General features: G+C 38.6%; 1 protein-coding gene across 1 annotated transcript in view; it reads right to left on the bottom strand.

Annotated features, from left to right (window-relative positions):
- The window catches only part of cdh16 (cadherin 16, KSP-cadherin), a 31,441-nt gene continuing 8,257 nt past the window's right edge, over positions 1 to 23,184 (bottom strand). The window contains exons 8-18 of the mRNA XM_020713206.2: positions 20,170 to 20,295; positions 18,895 to 19,045; positions 17,356 to 17,568; positions 16,480 to 16,556; positions 13,668 to 13,859; positions 6,518 to 6,759; positions 6,312 to 6,442; positions 5,963 to 6,202; positions 1,587 to 1,703; positions 1,178 to 1,294; positions 1 to 1,060 (exon numbers count right to left, since the gene is read on the bottom strand). Coding sequence (XP_020568865.1) covers positions 966 to 1,060; positions 1,178 to 1,294; positions 1,587 to 1,703; positions 5,963 to 6,202; positions 6,312 to 6,442; positions 6,518 to 6,759; positions 13,668 to 13,859; positions 16,480 to 16,556; positions 17,356 to 17,568; positions 18,895 to 19,045; positions 20,170 to 20,295 — 1,701 coding nt within the window. The 3' untranslated portion in view covers positions 1 to 965. The remainder of the gene's footprint in view (positions 1,061 to 1,177; positions 1,295 to 1,586; positions 1,704 to 5,962; positions 6,203 to 6,311; positions 6,443 to 6,517; positions 6,760 to 13,667; positions 13,860 to 16,479; positions 16,557 to 17,355; positions 17,569 to 18,894; positions 19,046 to 20,169; positions 20,296 to 23,184) is intronic.

The raw sequence follows: 23,184 nt of genomic DNA, 5'->3' as shown, positions 1-23,184 counted from the left end.
TAAAGAGTTTTGTAAAGAAGTTTATTGTTCTTTGAACTTGTAAAGCTTTTTCTGTTGCTAATAGGAAGCAATTAGGTCGGTAAACACTGATAGCCAAGTCATTCAGAAGACTTTCACTTATTCATGGTTTACATTTGTTTGTGCCAGTTGGGTTTTCCGGCTAAATTTGTCTAAATAAAACATAGTCTAGAGTCAGCTATGAGCTGCAAAAGCAAACAGAATTTATTTTATTTGAATAATAGAGTTCAAAGAGTTACCACTGAAGGAAAGAGAAGTCAAATGCAAATAATGAATGTTAGTCCATCACACTGTGCTCATGCAAAAATGGAGGATCAAAAATGTGTGTGCGCCAAACGAAAAAAAAGTTGCATATCGGTGCAATGCCAAAAATAAAAAAGTTTTTCTTCGCGTCAGAATCAGTTGATTCATTTTGACGCATAGAGCTTGCATTATTTAGGTGTTGCCGGTGACATCTCTGATGTTAAAAGGCAAAGCAAACGGAAAATGAATTTTCTGCCCATAATAATTTGCAAAGAACTTTTAGTTACCTTAGTGACATCGTCAAAGAATAATTTACCACCACAGTCATTTTAGTAAATTAAAAAAGTAATAAATTTCAACTTAAATTCTAAAACTAACAATAAGTAATATAACTGATGTTGTAATTTTTGTATTTTTTCTCAAAAACTGTGACTATGAAGTTTTTTTTTATTTTCTTCAATCAAACCTAATACTTTCAAACAAAAAAGAAAAAGAAAAGAAACCCCCAGCTTAATAAATTTTTATATCTGAGTTGAGCTAGGTCAGAGATAGTTGTGAGTGCTATACATCTAAATGTCTCTTTATTTATACTTAGACTAATTGATTGACACGTATACATTTAGGCATTCACTGTAAACTGAAAGCAATATTGTTTCACTGGTGCAGATAATAAAAACAACACAAAATGATCAACCTCATCAGCTTTAAATCTTCAGGAGAGCTCTTTCCTGGTTAGTTTCATTTGGCTCTTTGGGGTTCTGGTAAGATAGTCTAACAAATGTAATGATGAGGATGGTTCCTAAAAAAGCCAAAAAACAACAAACAAAAAACAACACTTACTGGACTGAAAAAAACACAAATACAACACTACAAAAGCAGAAAACACACTGTATAATGTACTAGCTTCTCAGCTCACCAATGACTGCAAAGGTGCCAAGCAGAATCCCCACTGCAGACTGAATGGTTGGCATGCCCTCCAAAGGCTTGGCAGCTATTTTGCAGCTTCCTCTCACATTGCAGGTACATACAGTTACTAAAGTGATAAAGAGTGGGAAATACAGGACACAAATTCACACAAGAGACTATTTAAAAATAAAACAGAATGTATTCTGGAATTAAAAAAAACAACAACATTTCAATTGAATTCTGAATGCTGTGGTTGTAACATGGGACAAAACTGCATGCATAGTTGCAAGTAAAAGACATTTGTTTTATATTACAGACAACACGGAGAAGTAAAGTGTTCCTTCGCATTATGTAGGCAAGGTGTGAGTGACAGCAAAAATCTGCCCTCCCCCATGTACTCACAGAAATATGAACATTACCTGGCAGATTAATGAAGGTGCTTCTGGGAGGGGAACTGCTGTCAGAGATGGTAAAGGGCACAGTATAGACCTCTGGGGCCAGGTATGGGATGTTTAACGACAGGTTGGTGTGAGTATCTACAGATAAGAGTGTTGATTTAGTTTCAACAGAGCTGCACAGTAAACAAATTGCTCGTCTTCTTCATTTTGACAGATGATCAAAGTGATCATGAAGATTGGTGTCAGACTTTGAGTGCTTTTACCTTTGATTAGCTTCAAAATTTTGCATGCATTTTAAATAAAATATGCAATGCATTCGTAAACCATAAACACATTGTCATAAAAAATGTTCTACACGAGAGAAAGAAACAGCCTGAATCAGTGAATACAGGCCAAGCTTTAACACTGAGCCATGCAGGCTGGGCACACTGCCTGTATTTGTAGATGTGTATATAAATGATTACTTATTAAACAAATATGTGTTTGCCAATATGATGTGGTGACTGATTCAAGGGTCACATTTAGTTTGGCCTTCAGCCCAATTATAAGTGGTGTCCAAAGCAAACACTCTTTCCCAAATGTCAGTTGAGGTTGGTTCTCTTCAAGATTGTGGGTCAGAGGTGTTTGAGAGACCTGTTACTGTGTCAAGTCTCAAAGTTGACAATTTGCTGGTTGTCTAAGTTCTGTTCAGAAGGTCAGAAAGCCTAAGTTAGCCATCTTTGGTGGTCACAATCCACCACCTATTGCAGCGACTGATGTTTCTCCATGTCGTGTGAGCTGATGTCTGCTTTACCGGTGGGTTTGCCCACCAAAGCATGCTATGCTGCAAGTCCTTCCTGACAACCTGTTGCTTGTATTCTTAGACCCCTACGTTTTCAGGCTGGTCTCCTAGTTGGCTCCACTTGCCCTCCTGGCTTTCCAACTAGTCTCCTGGCATGGCTCCTGATTCTTTGCCCTGTAATATGTCTTTTTTTTGTTTCTTTTGGCCTGTCCCAGTTCTGCTAAACTACCAGCTCTGGCACACATTGTGCCAGAAAGTTAGATAATAATGGTAAAAAAAAGTTGAGTTTGATCTAGAATACTCCTCCAGTTCCACCAGGAAACTTTTTGAGCTGCTGAAGAAACTGCGTGGCTGAAGCACATGTAAAGGCTCATGTACAAATGCGCACATGTGTTGTGATAATTTATCATATAGCACTACACCCCTGCATATCACACTTGAGATGTTCAAAATGATGCGTGAAAATACAGTAGCTATGAATTATTTGAGGGCTACATGTATTCTTCGCCATAGATTTTTTACCTCCAAAATCCAATAATCTCCTGCAAAAGGGGTACATGAAATGCCGTGCTACATTTATTATTTGTATAATCGGCCTCCTACTCCTGAGCCTAACATGCACAAGCAAAAATACATTACCATTGCTGCAGTACAGATGATGTAAAATCATTCTTCTACAAGCAGAGGCCTCTAACCAAGCTGTTTGAACCCTTATCTGGGGGTCTTAAACTCTGTGCCCGTTCCTTACTGTCAGTCATGTTTGTGTTCCACTCAGGAATTGCAGCCTTTCCATAGAAGTAGTTATGTTTTTTTTTTTTGTTGTTTTTGCTTTGCTTTGCTTTTTACAAGATACTTAGGTAGATCTATTTGCTGTTGTTGTTACCCCAAGATATATTTGTGCATTAACCCTTTAACACTGAAGCTTTAGCTCGAGTTTTTACATTTATTTGACTGCCATAATTCTTCAATCATTTAGGCAACTAATGTAATTCCAGAGGATAGTGAAGTGAAGAAATGAGGCTTTGCAATATCAAAAGCTGAACTGGATGATTCTATTGATTGTGTAAATGATGGACGAGTTACTGTATGTCAAAGAGCGTTTGTTGTTTAGGTGTTGCTGATGACATCTCGTGAGTTAAAAGGATAAAGTCAATCAATGTGTGACATGCTGAATGTGTGATGAGGCACATCATCTCCTTTCTGATGAGGAAAAGCCATTTAGAATTACATCATGCTTATTTTTAAAGAAAACTTTTATACTGAGAACAAAAGTCAGTCAAATTCCTTCAAAAGGATAGAGATAAATGATGATCGCACAAACACACACTCCTTTTCATGGAAGATTGTGTTTGTGATATATACGCCCATAAAGCTCCTCATCTAATTCATCCCGGTACACATTTATCTGTACAACCGTATCTGACTGTGACCAGGTGCAAACCATTCTGGGCTAGCCCTTTTTTAGCTTCCATTAGCTGTCAGGAAACTAGTGGTGACGCCAAAGAAATTACACAGAAGATATAATTACAGCAGAGCTCAATCAATACCCACAGGAGCAGGGGGGTGAAAAATAAACAGGAAAAGAAAAAAAAAAGAGAAGTGATGAGGAGTCTGAATGGCTTAATGGAAGACCTCATTGCTGTAAATAACTGCCATGAAATAAATTATTCCAAAACTAGCAGCTCGTCGAAAAAAAAAAAATTGAACTGCACCTTTTATTTGGAGAAAAAAAAACTGACTGGGTCATTTCGTGTATCCACATGCTCAGGCCAATTTTGATTGCATTTTATGAATGGAAGTGTGTTTCAGTCAAGGTAATTCAGTGCTTTCAGCGTGATGTAGGAGACTCAGTGTTCACTGACTCAAACTGAAAATCCATTTATCAGTGATGTCACTCTGTTTGACCTTGTGGCTGAGTGGTAACAAACTGTCTGCTCTGAAAAATTATCTTCCATCAGCGCAGCTTCAAGGTTTATCTAGACTATAGGCGGTGACACACGATATTCATCTTAAACTTAAAAGCAAAAGCTGAAAATAGCACATCTATTGTGCCTTAAGTCTCAACCGAGTCATTTTTGATTCTTCAGTGTCTCCATGTCTTTTTGTTAGCTGTGTAGCACAGCTCATGTGTGTTCTACCTTTGTGTCCATGAGCAACCTGAATAAAAGAATGACCCTGCCTGACCTCAAACAGGAAAATAAGCCAAGAGAGTTTAAATGAGCCGTGTAAGCATATTACAGGACACCACACCTTCAATGTTTTTCTAAATGGGAACATATGTGACGTAGGTAAGAAAACCAAAGTAATTACGTATTTTCTGCACTGTAGAGCACGCCAGATTAGCGTATAAGGGGCAACATCAATAAATGGTCTATTTTGGAAATGATCTCACATAAAAGGTGTGCTGAATCATAAGGCACATTAAGTGAGACAAATGAGTCAGAGATAAGTCCATCAGTTAGCCACATTAGAAGCGTTAACATATTAACAATACACGTAGCTACCAACATTGTATTCAACACGTATAAAAACAAACTGATACCAAGAAGTTTCAGTCTGTCTATCAGCTACATGTTAGCTGTGTTAGCGAATTTACACCCAACCTTGTTTGCAACTCATAAAAACCCTCTACCATTTTGACATGTGTACCTCTCAACTGCATTTCCATTGACAATAAAATTGCACCAATTGGATTTGCGATAATAAATTCGCCCAATGGAAACACAACAATTTAAAAAAACCCTCGCATTTATCAAAAGAAGGTTTTGGCGCTTAGAAGAGGTGGTTTTTCAGTCATACTGAAATTGACATATTTCCCAAAACTGCATTGGAAACACTTTTTTCGAAATAAATGAGTCATGTGACCAACAACCGGATGGCAATGCGCTTCTTGGTAGGAAGTGGCTGCCCTGGGCACTGTAATTTGCAACAGTTTCTAGAATTTAAATAAAGTTTTACGCATAAAATGGAAACGCTGTTACTATGCACAGCCAGAGTTAATCCATATAAAGGCCTCTGGATTATAAGGCACAGTTTATAGTAAGGAAAATATTGTACAACTACACTTATCTTGCCACTGGAAAAGACCTTTCTTTGCCCTGTGCCTTTGATGGCTGAAAAAAATCCTTTGGTTTATTATCATTATCATCAATAGTAGTGAATTCTTAGATTTCTCTAGATAATGTAATTTTGTGTTTTTTGATAAACCAATATCTTGAGGGTTAAGACTCGACCAACATGCAGCAACAAAGCTAAGAAACATTTGAGCAGCTGATCGTCCTGATTATATTGACATAGTTACTATTCTGACCTGGTAGTTGAAAGAACTTTAAAACCTGTTATTTAAGCTAAAGTCAGCCACAGTTGCTGCGCTGCAAGCACAAATGCAAAAAACTATGAGAAAGTCTATGATGTCCAAAAACACTTTCCATAGCTGAAAAACGTTGATCATAAATAAGAACAATAGCAAAAAACATTTTAAAGACATTGTCAACTTCCCTAAAAAGCACTGAAAACTAAGTGAAAATCAAAAATCAAGTAACAGTAACAATTGTTTCTCTTTTATTGTCACACAGGACCTTTAAGGATTATTCTACCCATTATACACTCTCCCTACCATTGATGGGGGTAAGCTTCCAGTTACGTCGAACTGTGGCATCACTGCGGAGAGAGAAATTAAGTCGGCCTCCATGTTGAGGTCCATCACTGTCCCGTGAAGCCAGCACCAAAGCTTGGTCCTCCCACCGCGGCGTGCACAGGTACTTCCAGGAATAGTCTCCAACCAGCACGGGACTGTTGTCATTCACATCCAGGATGTGGACAGTTACCAGGGTGGAGGCAGACAAAGAAGAGTTTCCTAAAATAGGCACAAAGGTTCTACAAGGTGAATAGTTTGGCTTTAAGCTAGTGATTAATAATGACTTGTATTTTTGATAGCATGCGAAATATAAGGGAAAACATCTTACGTCCATCCACAGCAATGACTTCCATGGTGTAGGTGCTGTTTTCCTCTCTGTCCAAGGCTTGCACAGTCTTTAGCTCACCGGAATACTTCCCTATTGAGAAATATTTCTTGGTGTCCCCTTGAAGAGAATATCTGCAGGAACACATCTGTAGCTCTGAAAAATTGAAAAACTGATAGTTCCACCTTTTTCTCTCTAAAATTGTTTACCTTATTGGATGAGAATCTGGGTCGTAACCTCTAATGGTGGCAATGACGCGTCCTGGTTCCTCCCCCTCTCTGACAGTCACCTCATAATGACTTTGAGATAGAATTGGGCCCTCATTTATGTCATCAACATATATTGAGACTGTCGCTGTGGATGCTGGTCCATATCTGCCACGGACCAGAGGAACGGGATTCTGGGCGCTAAGCACCAAAATGTACTCGCTCTCACGTTCAAAGTCTAGAACCTATGAAAAGATATAGAAAATGAATACGCCACAGTTATAGGAAAAAAATTTGATTTTTGCATTAAAAAATAAAATAAAAGCATAGAAGTGTGTGGTTGGTGTGGAATGAAGGCAACTTCACATTCCTGTCACCCTTCTAACTGCACCACGTTTGTTAATTCTCCTTATTTTGTGCTATTAAAGATGCTTAACTAGTTCAGATAAAATGTTCCCTTTGTACATTTCCTAGGGCATTTTTAGGTGTTGAGTCATTTGTAAATTCTTTCATTTTATGAATAGATCTCAACTCCAATTTGTCTTTAAAGTCCAACTCCAATCATCTTTTGATTCATTGTCAAAGTGTTCCCAGTGATCTTTTTGATTTTGATTATGTCGTTTTTAGCCAAAACAAAATAACTTGTGGTTTTCTAGGATATAGTTTCTGTAGAATGGGAGGAGTTTAGAAATTGCGTCTGAGGTTTAGATATGACCGTTGGCGAAAAGCAATCCCGCCCCTCCTCCCATCCCCATTTCTAAGAGCTAAGAGCAAGGAGTTTGTGGTCCGTCAAACATATTTTCTATGTCACAATTAAGCTTTTTTTCAAACAGCATTTTCTTGTCTTCTCCTAATAAAAAATGTTTAGAATAAAGAAATACTCAGAAACATAATTTTGAGCTTAATTTTCTTTATATGTCTCATCGGACTGGGTTTTAGATACTTTTCTCACTAAAATATTTGCTTTTCTCTGATCCACTCCATCTTTTCTAACCTGAAAAAAACCCTAAAAAAGCAGATTTTACAAGTGTATGCATATCAATATGAAGTAAAATGAAAATACTATTTGAATTCAATACAATTCTGAGTAAAAATATATAATTCCCAATAAAACTTTTTACTAAATAATAATTCTTTAAAAGAAACTTACAAATGCAGTTCTTAATTTAATCTCCAATATCAAAAACAACAAAAAAAGAGCTGAACTTTCTGCCTTATGTGATTTCAACAGCAAGCTCTTTAACAGTCAAGAACAGCATGTAACATTTGCCAGCATGAGAAGGATGCAGTACAGTCCCATGTGTCCACCCCTCCTATCTCGCTTCCTAGAAATCTGGAACTACTGACATTGTAATTCAGCATCTCTAATATGAACCAGACCCTGCAGTCAAAAGAAAAAAGTTAAATATCCACCATGTCTCTCATGAAACATTTTCCATGATGCTGTTTGTTTGCAGCTGCTAAGCTTACCCACATGACAGAGGGATCAAATTAAGTTTGAGCTGCAAGGTGTAAATCTAAATCGTTAGTTCAAAGCAGTAAAAATGTGTTTTATTTTCTTCTTTAAAATGTAATTAAAAAATTCTCTTTTATGGTTTATGTTTTTTTTAAAGCAAAATAAAAAAAACAATACTAATGACATCTCAGTCTGAAATTTTCTTCTGCAATGACAAATAAATGTAAACCTTGACAATGGATTAGTGTGTTGCTAATTAAAATTAGCAACACAAAAGTAAGACTTGATACCAAAAGGGTTTTAACAGAGTTCTGACTATTTTTAATGACAAATCTGAGGTATAACAAAATAGATGGAGTCTTTATAGGTATCTCAATTCAAACAGTTTTTATTTGCTTTTACTGTTGACTTTTGACTGAACAAATTATGCGCATAAAAAAGTTTCTTCTGTCATTCCTGACATTTCTGAAACCTTTGCTTGAAATCTTCACTTTGAGTGCCCTAAATGGTGTTTACATCTATAAAATCAGTGGTAATGGAAGTCAGTAAAGGATATGTCTGAGGGACAGCTCGTTCTTTAGTTAGATGTTTTGGAGATAAATGGAAGGAAACCAGAATAAGATGGTTTGGAGATGTTGAGAGGCGGAACCGTGATTATCATGGTCAAAGGATGCTGAGGTTGGAGCTACCAAGAAAGAGGTTTACATGTTGTGAAGGAGGACACAAGGGTGATTGGTGTAAGCGAGAAGGATGCAGAGGATAGGGTTAGATTCCTTCTTGTTTTCCAACAGACCCTGCTTTGGCATGTTCTAATTGGCTCTACAAACACCTGATCCAGGTGTTCAGCAGTGAGTAAAGGAAGGGTGTCTGGAAAACATGCAAACACACTGCCCCTTGAGGCTTGGAGTTCCTGACCCTTGCACTAGATCAGTGCTTCTCAAATAGTGGGGCGATGCGATTGCGTGGAGCAATTGCCCGGGGCGCAAATTTAACGGGGGTCGGTGGTGACAGCGGCTCAGTGCTTTGTGCTTCTTTGTGCACCCATGATCGTAAGATTGCAGGTTCGATTCCCGCCTTGCACGCCCATGTGTCGAAGTGTCCTTGGGCAAGACACTGAACCCCACCTTGCCTCTGGTGGGAGGTTGGCGCCAGTGTTTGGCAGCGGAGCCGCCATCAGTGTGTGAATGTGTGTGTGCATGGGTGAATGGGACTGTGACTGTAAAGTGCTTTGGGCCTTCGTAAGAAGGTAGAAAGCGCTAAATAAGTATACGCCATTTTGCGTGTGTTAAGGAAAGGGGAGGGGTAGTGGGCTCAGGTTGCGAGGTGGAACAGCGCACGCGGAGCGCTGCCTCTGTTGCGCAACACCAGGATCATCACGTGCCTTTAGATCACTCAGGTCATGCTAATAAAGACATTCTTCATTACCTATTGTAGACATTTTGATGACGTGTCTTTGTTTTCCATCAATGTATTCTTTGCATCTGCTTGTCGTGCGAAACATTTTCTTTTTCCTAAGGGGACCTTGCAAAAAATAATTGAGAAGCACTCCACCAGATGAAGGTGGGTGTTTTGTCGCGGCAACCCCAAATGGGAGCGGCTGATAGGCAAAGAAGAAAAAGTGAATGGTAGTCAAGACTGACAAGGAGAATACAGGGTGGAGACAACAAAAAAACAGCAGTCAGAACTGTGCAAAAGATCATTTTCTTTCATTTCAATATGTTAGCATTTTTTTAATTTCCCAGCAAGAAACCCTTTAACGCTAGGATTTTAAAAATGTACTATTAAATATTTTAGTTCTCTTTACACACTATCAAAAGCCCCCCTTTCTGTCACGTGTAGTTTAAGGTACTCACTCAGGATCATACAGTGACAAAAAGTGAAATCATTTTTGTTGAAATACTGAGCAGTGAGCCAGCTCAGTTGTGGTGGGATCAAGCTTTTTCATAAAAATTGAATCAATCCTGATCATCTGAATAAACATTCAGATAAATTTTGCCAGTGATTCATCCGTTTTGCTGATCATTTTTAAAGTTATCAGAAAATAATTGTGGCACAATCACAGCTGTTCCTGAAATATCATTTTTATGGCTCTACACAATATTCACTTTAAATCTTTGCCTTTAAAATCCTGTGTTATTCTACAGCTGTTTGATAGTAATCATACATGTGATGATACATTTTCACTTTTCTCCTTTTTTTTAAAAAGGCAGAACAACAAAAAAAGCGTATCACATTTGTATGGTCTGTTTGGCTGTCTGAGATTAATCCATCTGGAGAAAGTACAACATCACAGTGATTTTGAGACACAGGTTTTACACCATCTGTGCTTCTGCATCACTGGTTTTGAGGGATGCTTGTCAAGATGCTTGCAGCTACAGATTTCAGGCTGCAGCTGCTGATATTACAAATGTGCCAGCTGCGTCAGGCCCATCAGGTTAGAAAAATGGGGAAGCACTCTACAGATGGCTCAGAAAATATCCACAATGAAAAAAAGGCTCAAAGGATTTCTATGTATTTGTCAGTAAAAGTGACAGCTATCAGCTCTGTCTCGTGTTTTGCTAACTCATTTGTTAAAAATATGGATTGACGATCATTCTAAGATTTGTTTGAAAACTCTGGAATAGAAGGAGTCTTCTTTAAATTGTTTCTGCTCCACGCTAGTCTTGAGTCCACTGTAATGCAATCAAAGGGCACAGCAGAAAGTCAAGGTAATGTTATACTGCACATGATGCACGTGGCTCTCATTATTCATTTTAAGAGGCTGCTCTGTGACAACATCTAGCTGCTTTTTTCTCTCCAACAGCTCTGTTTCGCTCTAATAGGTGAGGCTGTGACTGGTAATGACTTTTAACTTTGTGTACTTCAACTGTCTCTGCACATGCACGCACAAAAAAACTGAAACACAAATGGTGAGCAGCTAGTTCAACACAGATCAACAATAAGAATGAAATGACTCAATTGCCCTGTCAAAAATGTCCCACTATTAGGATAAAGAACTAAATAGTTTTGGATTATTTTGCATTTTATACTTGTCAGTCCTTGCAGAATGGTCCAAAGCACGGGGTCTGTGCAGATTTCTTTTTTTTTTTTTGCAAATCGAAATACAATTGGCAGTTTTGTGCATTTATATTATTAGAATGCTAGTATAGATTATAAAATGTTTATGAAACCTCATGAAAAATAGTCCTCGGTCAAATGTAATGATATCTTTGGGAGGTGTCATCTAAAAAGCAGAATATCTTACAGAGTTACAGGAAGATGACAATTTCTGCTGAGGTGCACAACACCTAAAAGCCATCAATACTTTCTAAGTGAAGAATTTCAAAACACCCATACAACAGTGTTGTCAGCATGAAAATTTCTTTGTTTTATGGCATGGAACATAGTTCAGCAACAGCTGCTGGCCCCATATTAACAGGTTTTATGTGATTTAAAGCATGCAGTTTCCTCACTGTAGAGCAGAGAAAACACGTTCCGTCAGCTATGGCTTTATCCGCAAAAAGGGTTCCCTGTTTCACTGCAATCTCCTGTAATGCAAGGTCTGAAGAAGGAACTATGTTGTGGGTCTGTTTTTTTAGGATTTTGTCTTTCAGAAAGGAGAAAATGTGAGAGAGTCCAACTCCAATTATATTTTATCCATTGTTAAAGCATTTCCATTGGTCTTTTAATTATGATTACGCTGTTTTTAGCCAAAGTAAAAAAAAAAAAAACAACCTGCGTGGTTCTAAATAGTTTCTGCAGAGTGGCAGGAGTTTATTAGAATTTCACCCAGAGAAACCTCGCTCCTCCTCCCATCACCCTGTTTGATCTTAAAAATCACTCTGTTTACACTTTCTTCTGCTATATTAAATCTCCTCACAACCCCAACCTAACATTATCAGAGCAACAAAAATGTTGAGCAATATTGGAGCTATCCAGAGCCAGATGCCAGCTCGGACGAGGAAAATGAAGATGTTCTTGGATCTATTTATCTGCAAGTGATGCAGTGGAATGGAGCTTGTGTGCTGCCTATTGTATTTGTGACATAACAACTACAATTCTTTTTCAAACAGACTTTTTTTGTCTGCTCTTGATTTACCAAGATTGGAAAAGAGAATTGTTTAGAAAATAAATGTTTAGCTTTATTTTCTTTATATATGCTCTCCATAAAAACACCAAAAACACTTTTTCTGCAGAGTGGGTCTTTGAAACATTTAGGACAAGGCTACACATCCAACTCCGGGGAGACATTTTGGGGAAAGTCCGATGTGTTCTTGTCTGACTGTGACTAGGCATTCAAAACAAGCTTCACAAAGACAACTGTATGAAAGAACTTAAATGGGCTGAATGGGGGCGTGATCTCAAACACCTTTGGGATTAAGTGGGTCAGAGGTCTGGAGCCAGTCCTTCCCAGTGCCTCGCCTCATAAACACCACAGATTGAAAAGGGAGATTTTTCCCACAGAAAATCTCTGAGAATATTGTGGAAAGCCTTCAGCGGAGAGTGAATGTTCTTATGGCTATTAATCTTTTTTAAAGCAATTGTCTTTGAATGCAGTGTCTCCAAACTCTAGATTTGCCCCAAAACTTAAGTCCACATGAAGTAGCAGTGGTCAAACACACTAATTAACAAAAAAAAAGGTGAAAGAAATGTCAAGTAGTTTAACTCTGCGTCTTTCATCTTGTTTGAATATATCAAAAATATAACCACAGATAGACTTCAGTGTTGTTCTGTTGTAGCTATAAAACATCAAATGTCCTTGTTCATTCTGATTTTATCTCTTGACAATTTCTAGTCCAAGTGACATTCACCCTAATTAATGAGTTGCTCTATGAACAGTGAACACTTCCTAATAATTAAATGTGATTGCTTTGTTGCACTGATTTTCACGCTTTAACTCGACAGAGTAAGGGATTTGTACAAGTGCATTTGAATCCTTCTGAAAGATTTTGTTCTGCATTGTCCCCTGCAACCCCCATTTTTATTGCGGAAATCTTGCAAGGTCACTTGATGAGGCTTTAATTACAGCTAATCAAAATTGCACAAAATGAGAGGAATTAGAAATATATATATTTAAAAATAGCAATCAAGCAAAAAAAAACAAGAGCCTATCAGCTTCTGGATATCTTGTTTATCTCAAACATTTACAACTCACATGACAATCACATTCATTCTCCTGCAGAGAGGTTAAAAATAATAGACCACCTCCTGCCTGGCCCACTTCCACAAAGCAGACCATTAGAGTGCAATCACACACAGACACACACTCATTCCTATAAGGTTCCCTGTTAGATTATAGCATGCAGGCCAAGGGTAATGCACCATGGGGACAGAGATTATTTTGCTAAAGCAGTTCATTGTCATTAGAGGTCTATTTTTTCATAATGTCAGACAAACATATTGACATATTAAAAAATGCTCTTTACCTTCAATCCCTCAACAGTGCACAAACACACACACTATGAGATGAAAAGCCGCACACTGAGCTGACACACTTTTATTGGACAACTATTTCAGGATCAACCCCTGAATGATCCCACACACCAAGGACACGTGAAAGACAACAAAGGTTTCTGTGACATTATCCTCTGCACTTCTGAATTCAAGATGTTTGAACACATTTAGGATAAAAAAGAGAATATTTCTGTCTCCTAGGTTATACTTGGACCCGAAAATAATGGTTGTAATTGAAGAGTCATTGACATTAAAGGTCGTTACCTTGGAAAGCACCAGCGACACTTCATTGGTCTGCTTGTCCGTCACCAACATAAAGACCTCCTCCTCGTTTCCGGACTCCAGACAGTAGTCCACCTGCCAGCTGTCTCCCCCTCGTACATCTGCATCCCTCGCTAATACAGACGTTACCGTGGTAGCCAATGGAGCATCTTCAGGAACATGAAAGGGTCCATACTAACAGACGGGAAGCAGAGACAGATTATTACAAGACAGAACATCTCCCATTTAGCAACTGTTTTAGAGTGGTTGACTAACAAAATATGAACCAATTAGGCCTTCAATATAAATTGCTAAATTTATGTCAGATTAACAAGATTAAGAGCATGATTTTGAAAAGTAATTTTAGTTTGACACTTTAAAAGAAGTCATATCAGCTTTTGGTCATGTGAGAGTTTTCAACAGTCTTTTATGGTGGCAATTTGGAGGTTGTCACTGAAAGTTACGCATGAGTGGCTGTCCAATTTTTTGTGGCGATAAAATGTGACTACAAGTGAGAATATGTTTCCCCCCACTTACCCTCCTAGTGCGATTTGACCTTTATTCACCAGCCTGTGTGTGTTTAGACAGCCGTTTAATCTGCCACTCACACATGTCCTCTGGTGAAGCGGCCATGTCTGTGATCTGGTTGCCCCATCTGCAGTGTTGCTCAGCCCAGTCCTGTCACCACTCACCTCCCACAGCAGCCCCAACAGCACTGCTTTTACATTGCCATGGAAAAAGCTGCTCTCCTCAGGCGTGACCTGCTCAAGAGCATTTTCCACCTCTGTGTTTGTATGTGTGCGGCTGTGGCAACCATTATCTGAAAAGTGTTTATTTGTTTTAACAGCTTCAAATGGAGTATCCAGACCAGCAGGCGATGGGAGGAAAGGGATAAAATATCCCGCCAGATGTAACTTCAAAGAAATCACAAAGTTTTATGTGTATTTTTAGATTCGTAGCCTGGTTTAATCAAGTTTTTGGATCAGCACTGGTTCGGGAGCCTTCTCTTCTGAGCTTTGAGATTGCAAAATTAAAAGAGGCTGATGTTTCTTTGCATTCTTTTGAACTTGAACATTTATGGCCAGTATGTAGTCTGACTTAAAAGAAAATGTTCCTGCATTTGTGCCAGGCGTCCATGTGACTTTAGCCTCACAGAAAATCTGAAACCTTCTTCCTGGTATTCATAGCAGGACAGCTGTCCTGTGTAACTCCCAGACGTCAGGGCTTTACTGTCTTCTCTCTTTTAGAAGGGGGTGAAAGTGAGGGGACTGTCTGTGGCTACCTGTTTTTTACTTAAGGCTGTGGTCACAAATACAACTGCCACCAGCGATGGGGAGGCATCGGCAGGATCTTTAAGATTCCGTGCCGCCACCTGATTTTTAAGAAAAATCATTGGCGTGGACATGAATGTAAGCGGCGGTCATCAGGCGTCAGTCAGTAAGGTGGGGATGATGCCAGTACGAAATCGGGCGACAGTCTGACACAAAGCGGTGGCAGCCAGATCGCCGGGCGTCAGCAGCTCTGATTGGACGATGTGTAAATGTCTCTGGGCGGCGAACGTCCATATCAAGTGCCACTGGCCGCAGGCTGCCCGGTAGCCAGAGGGTAAATAAAAAGCAGGTCATTCTACCTTTCATTGGACGGTCACAGGGCAACCTCAAAATCCCTGGGCCGTCACTGGCCTATGTCACCTTCTAGAAAAAAGTTGTCCGGTCATTGTAAAATTTAACTTTTTCTTAAAACCTCCCGCAGCCATCCCGACTGCCGCCTCCTGATTACAAATGTTGTCGCACAGCCACCTGCTGACTTTGCTGAAAAACTCTGGGTCACTGAGGTCACAGCGCATGGAATATGTGAACGTACCTAAGCTATGTTCACACTACCCTTGGTAACGTGTGTTCAAGCGACCACTTTCAATAAAAAGTCACTGTAAATCCATGTTTAGGGCTTACGGGTTAAAAACTCTTGCATTCACGCAAGTTTCAACAACCATTTTTGAACTTTACCTAAAAATGCCCAGCCATTGAACTTTGAAAGTTAAACCAGGTTGAACTTTGACCAATCAAGCACTCGGATTTGGTCGAGACGTACGGATGGTGTCCCCAACAATTTACGGAAGTGCCAGCTGTTTGAAAAATGATCATAGAGGAAATTAATAATTGCAGTTTGTACCCGGCCGGAATTATATGACACCAAGTTTTTTTCATATATCGGAATGGTGAAGTGAGAGGAAAAAAAAGGAGCAAGATTTGCAGTGCTTTGACATTTCACACCAAGCCTCTTCCAACTGTAGGTGACAAACATGTGAAAGTATAGAGTAGCAACAGTCCAGTGTGAACGCCATAGGCTGAATGCACATCCAAGAATGCACGTTTAGTGCACGGTCAAATGTGCACGATGTGAATGTAGTATCAGAGTTTGATCAGCATGTCTGTCAAAGAGAGCGACACAGCTGCTTAATTTTGGATAACTTTTCTCAGTTGATTACTATGGATAAAGCAGGTGTGAGGTATTTTGATGTGTAAATGGAGATTGAACAGAAGAAAGAAATTAAAATCAGGATCACCAAAAGATTTTTATTATCTATGTCATCTTTTATTATTATAAAAATGATTCCTATAAATTGATAAAGATTTAAATGAGAAAATGCTGAATAGCTGCTTTCACCAACTTTACCCTTTTCAGATTTTTTTCTGCAAATGCAGCTAACATGATGTTTATCCAGCTTTTTCACTTTATTTAAAATAGTTTGTGGCAGTCCACCATGGCTGTGGTCCCTGCACGTGTGACTAGGTTTAAGCGTGTGCTGTCTTACCTCATGCTGGGCAAAGGCTGGTGGGTTGTTGTTCTCATCCTGTACTGTCACAACCACAGTGCACGAACTGTTAAGACCTGCCAGGGGGCATCATCACAGCTTCTGTTAGTGAGTCAGGGTCAGCCCTACTCGCAAATAAAATATGGTGAAGGAACAGCAAGTACCTTGTCTTGCTTCCATCACACCAAAAGTCCATGAGTCATGCAGATCACATCATCTCTCACCCCAGAGGCTGGCATTTATACACCCGTTCGACCCCAAACAAATCAATAAAGCCACTGACGCACAAACACTCACAGCTAATTAAATTTCTCTGTCACAGTGATTTTTAATGTCCTAAACTGTGTCTTTGCCAGTGTCTTTATTCCTGATCTGTTTTCACCTTTCAGCGTCGTTTACATATTTGTATGAAATAGCAAAACAAACTAAGGGGAAAAGCTAATATCAGTAATTATCTTATAATCTGTTTGCGTGTTACATAAATAGCAAAAATCTTCTCCTTTGCCTTTCAGCTGCTCATTTTGGAGGTTGTCACAGTGAATAATCAAGTCCATCTTCACCCAGAAAAATCTAAAAAAAATCCCTAGATAAAATTGTTTTTGAAAATTTGGGATTTTATTTTTCTTTTGGAATATATTTAGGGTGTTGCTAATTGGAAATTGAAATACCTGCTCTATAAACCTTTTAAAATACTAAAACAAGGACAAAAAAACAATACCAATTTAAATTCTTCACTTGTGTTATTATATAGAACATTAAAAAAAACTACATTTGATTATGAACTGACTTGTAAACTCAATTATATCTTGGTCCACTTTCCTTTGTTTGACATTATCCCTAACTTTAGTCCTTAGAAAAAAAATGCATTATATTCACCTTTAGCATCCTCAGCAGTGATAGTAAGGGTGTACTGTGGTGCTGTGCCCTCCATGCTGTCTGCCTGCACAGAGATGACTCCTGAGTCCCGATCCACTCGGAAAAGTGCGCGCGGACTCTCTGGAATTTGCCCGACTAAACGGTAGAAGATCCTCACATTATCTGTCTTGGGATCGTCATTATCAGCTGCCTGCACTGTCAGGATTTCTGTTCCTGAAGAAGAAAGCGCAAAGAAAAAGCAATGCTAAAAGAAGAATGGAAAAATATATATATATTTTTTTGTTTTTGGACATGTAGTCACAAAAAGTAGAAAAAAGGACAAATAATTTAAATTATCTAAGAGTGATTGTTTTGCTCTTTTTAAAACAAGGATCCCCCCCCCCCACACACACACACACACACATTCAGAATCGCATATAGAAGAAATCACAGTTGGCCTTTTTTTGGCCTTTTTCCTGCATCCTTTGACCTTAAAAGTTTTTTCCCCCTGCATCAAAATTTACACTCTCTGCATGCTAAGAGAGCAGGGAAAGGAGGATAGCAGTGGTCTTCTCATTTAATCCTCACTCAATGATTCCATTTAACAGATTGTACCCCATAGTTCATTTCCCAGAAAACAATCTGTTCTAAAAGCATCAACACAAAGGCTTTTATGCAGAGACCTTGTATGCACAACAGACCGTGTGCCTTTTATGAGCAAGGGGAGGATGGAGGTGCTTTCCCCGCATCCTGGCAAAAATCCCAAAATGCTTTCACAAAAGGCATCTGGCACCCTCAGTGATTGTAGCTGCACTTTCAGCCTCGTCCTCATTCAGATTCTTTTAAAATTGTAGTCTCATTTTTAAAACTGAATCTGTTGTGTGTTGCCATTTTAATAATTATTTTAATTATTTTTTATATAAATGATATTACATATAGTACACATTACATATTACATACACTGTATTTATTGGATACCCATCTTATTTGAAAGAGGAAACTGTGTAAAAGAAAAAGAATGCAGTTTTCAACTTGTAGGTAGGTTTCTTTTTCTAAACCTGTTTTTGTCCCTTCCGGGGTCAGGGGCTGCCAGAGCCTAACCAGGCCACTCCTAGGTGAGGGCAGGGGACACTTGGGAAAGGCTGCTAGTCTGCCCCAGGGCCACAATCACACAACCATACACACACCAAGGGACAATTTAGAGTGACCAATTAACCTATGAAGCATGTTTTTGAATGGTGGGAAGAATACATGCAGAGAACATGCAAACTCCACACTGAAAGGACCCCCATTGGTGATCTGTTCCAGGCCCTTCTTGCTGTGAGGCAAGAGCCCTAGCCACTGCGCCACCTTGGAGCTCAAATAGACTTTAAATTCTTTTTGTTTATCGTTTTATTTAAAGTGTCTGGGAATGAATGTTTTACATAAGTAAACTTTTGTTTATTTAAAGTGTTTTCTTAGGTTATGCATTATGATCCACCACATTTAAAAAAAAGACAAAAACGACATACTACCAATTTGACTTTTTGAGTTTAGAATGAGTTGTAGGGTGTCAGTTACCTCGAGCAGCTAGTTCCTTGACCACGGCATGGTACTGCGCCTGCGGGAAGGTGGGTCTGTTATCGTTGGCGTCACCCACCATTACTCTCAACTCCACAGGTTTGGCGATCTCTCTGCCATCAGGACGCTCAACCACAATACTGATGAGAAACTGAGGGATTTAAAGAAGAACTTATAACAATATTTTGGTTTTAAGTTTAAATATAAAATAAAGACATGGACAACTAGTCTGACATTTTAGTGCTCTCACATCAGCTCTACAAAATTATTAATGATATTGTAGTGAGTGTAGAATCCTGTGAAGTTCAGTTGTTTTTTTCCGGCAGCTAGTAAAAGAGCAGGGTTATTGAATGAATGAGCATTTATTCTTTTATGTTTGGTTGAGGAAAACCCACAGCTTACAAAAATACTGTTGGCAAGTGTCAAAAAACAGATGACACACTGTTAAAAACCAACTATTGCTTTTTAGACTGTGCAAGCACTTCTTGTGGTCTTTTTCTGATTTTTGCTCTTTATTCTGATTTATCTTTAAAAATAAATTGTGTCTATCTACATTATTTAGCATTGTCTGTCACAAAAACATTTTTAAAATGCATTTCCCCTTTTTGTCCAGTAATTTAAAAAAAAAAAACCTCCTAATTTATGTTAGTGTATCAAAGTGTTCTGGGGCGCAGCTCTCCTCCTGTCAAAAACAGACTAAACTTAAACCTGAAGACATCAGGTTGACTAAACATTTTACATTAAAAACATGTCTTTGGTGACAAGGAATGAAAGTGTTGAGTGTGTGTTTTTATACTGCAGGGATTCAGATTAAGCTGTCTGTGAGTGTTACTCTTTTGGCCACTTGATGTCCCACTCCCAGAACCATTTAAAGCTTTTGAGAGCTTAAATTGTGTAAAAGGAGCACAATGCAAAGAAAAAAAAAAACAGGCTTTCATATTTAATCCCAAAACACACAATCATCTCTGCTGAGTGAGCTCTTAACCCCTTTCACTTTACAATATCTGTGCTGTGTTACAGTAATGTTTTATATATTAGAGATATTAGAGATAATGCCATGTGAGAAGACAGGGCTTAATGTAACCTGGTTTCAAAAAGTGATTAAAAAACTGAAAATTATCAACTTATCTGAAACTTATCGGAACAAGGTTGGATTAATGTGTTTAAAGTGGTTGTTTTTCAAGCATTCTTGCACATCTCCATGGAGCCGACTCTTCCAGTTTAGGATTTATTGTGAGCTGATGTGAATGTTTGGATTGCAGTTACAGTACACACCTGGTCTTGGGTCTCTCTGTCCAAAGGAGCATTGAGATAAATGACTCCTTCTCTGCTGATGGTGAAGAGCATCTCTGGAAACTCCCCCTCCAGACTGTACTCGGCCTGGCTTCCGCTCCACTTCACCTGATTCAGCAATAAGACTTTAATGTGTTTGGTCTGTCATTAACTAGGTTTAGCAAGAGAAGAAAAACTGACAATCTAAAGTTTTTTTTTTTTGCCTGTACCTGAAAGAAAATTAGCAGTAATTAATTAGCAGTTGATCATAGACTGACCCTTTGCATTGAAGAGAATTGGTAACCCAACTGCAATGCTAAGCTGTTTATGTGATAAGGAGCCAGCTAAAGTCAGTGACAATGATGGAGAACAGAACCGGCAGCCAAAACTAACAATGCAGGCTTAAGGGGATTTTCCACTCTGCTTTACAACCCTTTGCCAGAATGCTGCATATTGTCTGAAAAGACCCTAAAAGCCATCAAGCGGCACCCAACAAGGACAGGAGTTCAGCTGTAACACAGCTGAAGCTCCCCTCAGGCATGTGTTGACAATGTTCCAGTCTCCACCGCAGCACGTCCAATGCAAAGGTACAGCTCATCAAGTTTCCTGTGCTTTCCTGATATTAGAGCTTGTTGTTCATTCACCTTTTTTTTCTAATCAAGTCGGAAAAATCCATAAAAAACCCTGCCTTCTCTTTTTCAGGGATGGCCTTTGTGGGGCATTCTGTTTCACCTTATTGTAGTTTTAACTTCAGCTACAAACTGTGTCTGTGCGTGATCTTGTTAACAATATAAAAAATCAAAATTTGAATTACAGAATCAACACAATTTGAAGACAGAATTTTAAAGCAGAAATGCTGCTCTCTAAAATAAAGCTAACATAACACCACATTCACTTGAGCAGGTAGTTCTTTTTTTGGTTTAAGTTAAACTTTGGTGAGAGTAATCAGCGACAAAAGTGGGACATAAAAGTTTGAGTGGTTTGGTTTTAAGTGACAGAGCCAAAACATTTTGAATACGTATGGTTAGAAATATGATATTAGTGTCATTTTCTTGGTACAGATTTGTTTGGAAACCTTAAATGGTTTCATAAACCATCTTTTAAAAATGTTCTGTCACATAAAAACCTTTCGGCATGCAGCTTAAATTCTGTCAGTCATTGCTTTGTTTGTATTTTTTTTCTTAATATGCTTCATCTGGTAAAAAAAAAAATTCTTAGCCTGACTTTTGGCCAAGCCAACAAAAGCGAGCAGTACAGTGATTTAACACAGTGCTTCTACACAGGCCCTTTCCAGAAAATGTGTTTTGAGTTTTAATGTTTTACATTGTCTTGGGGGGAAAAAGCGCTGTGTAATTAAGTTCTTTATTAAACTAAACTCTATTTTAATCTTTGTCAACACCAGACTACACTAATGTTTTGAACTTCCATGAGAAGTTTGTAAGGATACATTTTTTGTCACTGTTCTGGTTATTTAGCCTTCAATTACAATAGAAAAAGTTGGCTCTATGAAATTATTTGTCTTTAGAATGTTCCTCCATCCATAGTGGTTTCATGCATATAGCAGTCAGCAGTGTCATCAGCACTGAATGATGTGGTCTACATTAGCATTGTGGCCGTTGTTTTTTATCTCTTGGGGATGATGTCCTGGAAGTCGTCCACATTTTTGTTCACTGTGTACCAGGACAAGCTGAACTGGGGGCTTGTATGACAACAGAGGTTCATAAAATGTCTTTCTGTCTCCTAAAATGTGTTAAAGTTTGCTTTTCTCATACATTGCTTCCCCAACGTTTCCACTCTTTCCATCGTTGTTTTCTTTTGCTTGTATTCCCTCGTCACCCTTTTAGATTTTCTGTGTTTCATCGTTATCAAGGATTTGCAGTCAAGACAAACTCATCACAAAGTTTCCATTGTGAACTCCAAGCTCTTACAACTTGTTTAGTCTAGCTAATCCTGCACAAGAGTCAAACAGTGTTTTGTTGTTTGTTTCTTTTGACTCCTGTTCATGACAACAGCAGAGTGAATTATATGGAAATTTCTGAGAAATTTTATACCCAATTCCCTTCCTGATCACTGAAATGAAAAAAAAAAAATGATCGATGCAAACTCGTTTGCTTGTATCACATATGCAGGGTATAAATTTAATTGTATTAAATTCCCACTGTGATCATCATTTGATCTGTTGTAAAAGTGTTCCTAGTGATCTTTTAATCATGTAATCATGATAATGTTTTCAGGAAAAATGACAAAACCTGCTGTTTTCTTCGACATGGATTTGCAGAGCACCAGTAGTTCTTCACCAATGTGCCTTTGTTGTGCGGAACTGTTGACAGGGAGTAATCCTGCGCCCATTCCCCATCATCACATCATCCCACTAGCTTACAGACCCTCACAACCCTAAGCTAACATTATCGGTACAACAAGAATGATGCAGTTTTGAGCCAGATGCCAGCTTAGTTGAGGAAAATGAAGATATTCATGGATCTATTTGTTTGCAAGTGGATGCATCGGAATGGAGCGGAGCATGGAGCTTGTGGCCCGCCATCTGTGGCACCTACCTTTACAAGCTTTTTACAACTGCATTTATTGTCTGTGCCTAATTAACAAAAATGTTAATACTCAATAATTTCTTTATATGTGCCCTCCATCAACAGAAAAATGCCACATCAACATGTTAAAAACTCCCAAAACACAGTTTTCACTGGAGTGGATCTTTAAATGTAATCAAGGAATGAGAAAATAGTATCCTTGAACAAAACCTAACGTCCAAGCAAATGTAACTCTTTACATCATAGTTTTTGGGTTAGTGCCATTACAAAGACAATATGTGTGGTTTCCCCTGTAACAATGTAAAATCCCACCTGGTGACTAAGAGTAGCTGAAGTATGCTGTCCCAAGAATAATTTGTAATGTCGCATTATGAAGATGTGAAGTGTGAAAAGCTGCAATTTGTTGCAGCATTCACTCATTCATCAACACTTGTTGGAGACGGCCTCCTGTACAGAGTCGAGCAAACTGATG

This window comes from Oryzias latipes, chromosome 3 (assembly GCF_053564925.1).
Source record: "Oryzias latipes strain Hd-rR chromosome 3, Olatipes_Hd-rR_3.1".
NCBI lineage: Eukaryota > Metazoa > Chordata > Actinopteri > Beloniformes > Adrianichthyidae > Oryzias > Oryzias latipes.
This window is presented reverse-complemented; position numbering and strand designations above follow the sequence as displayed.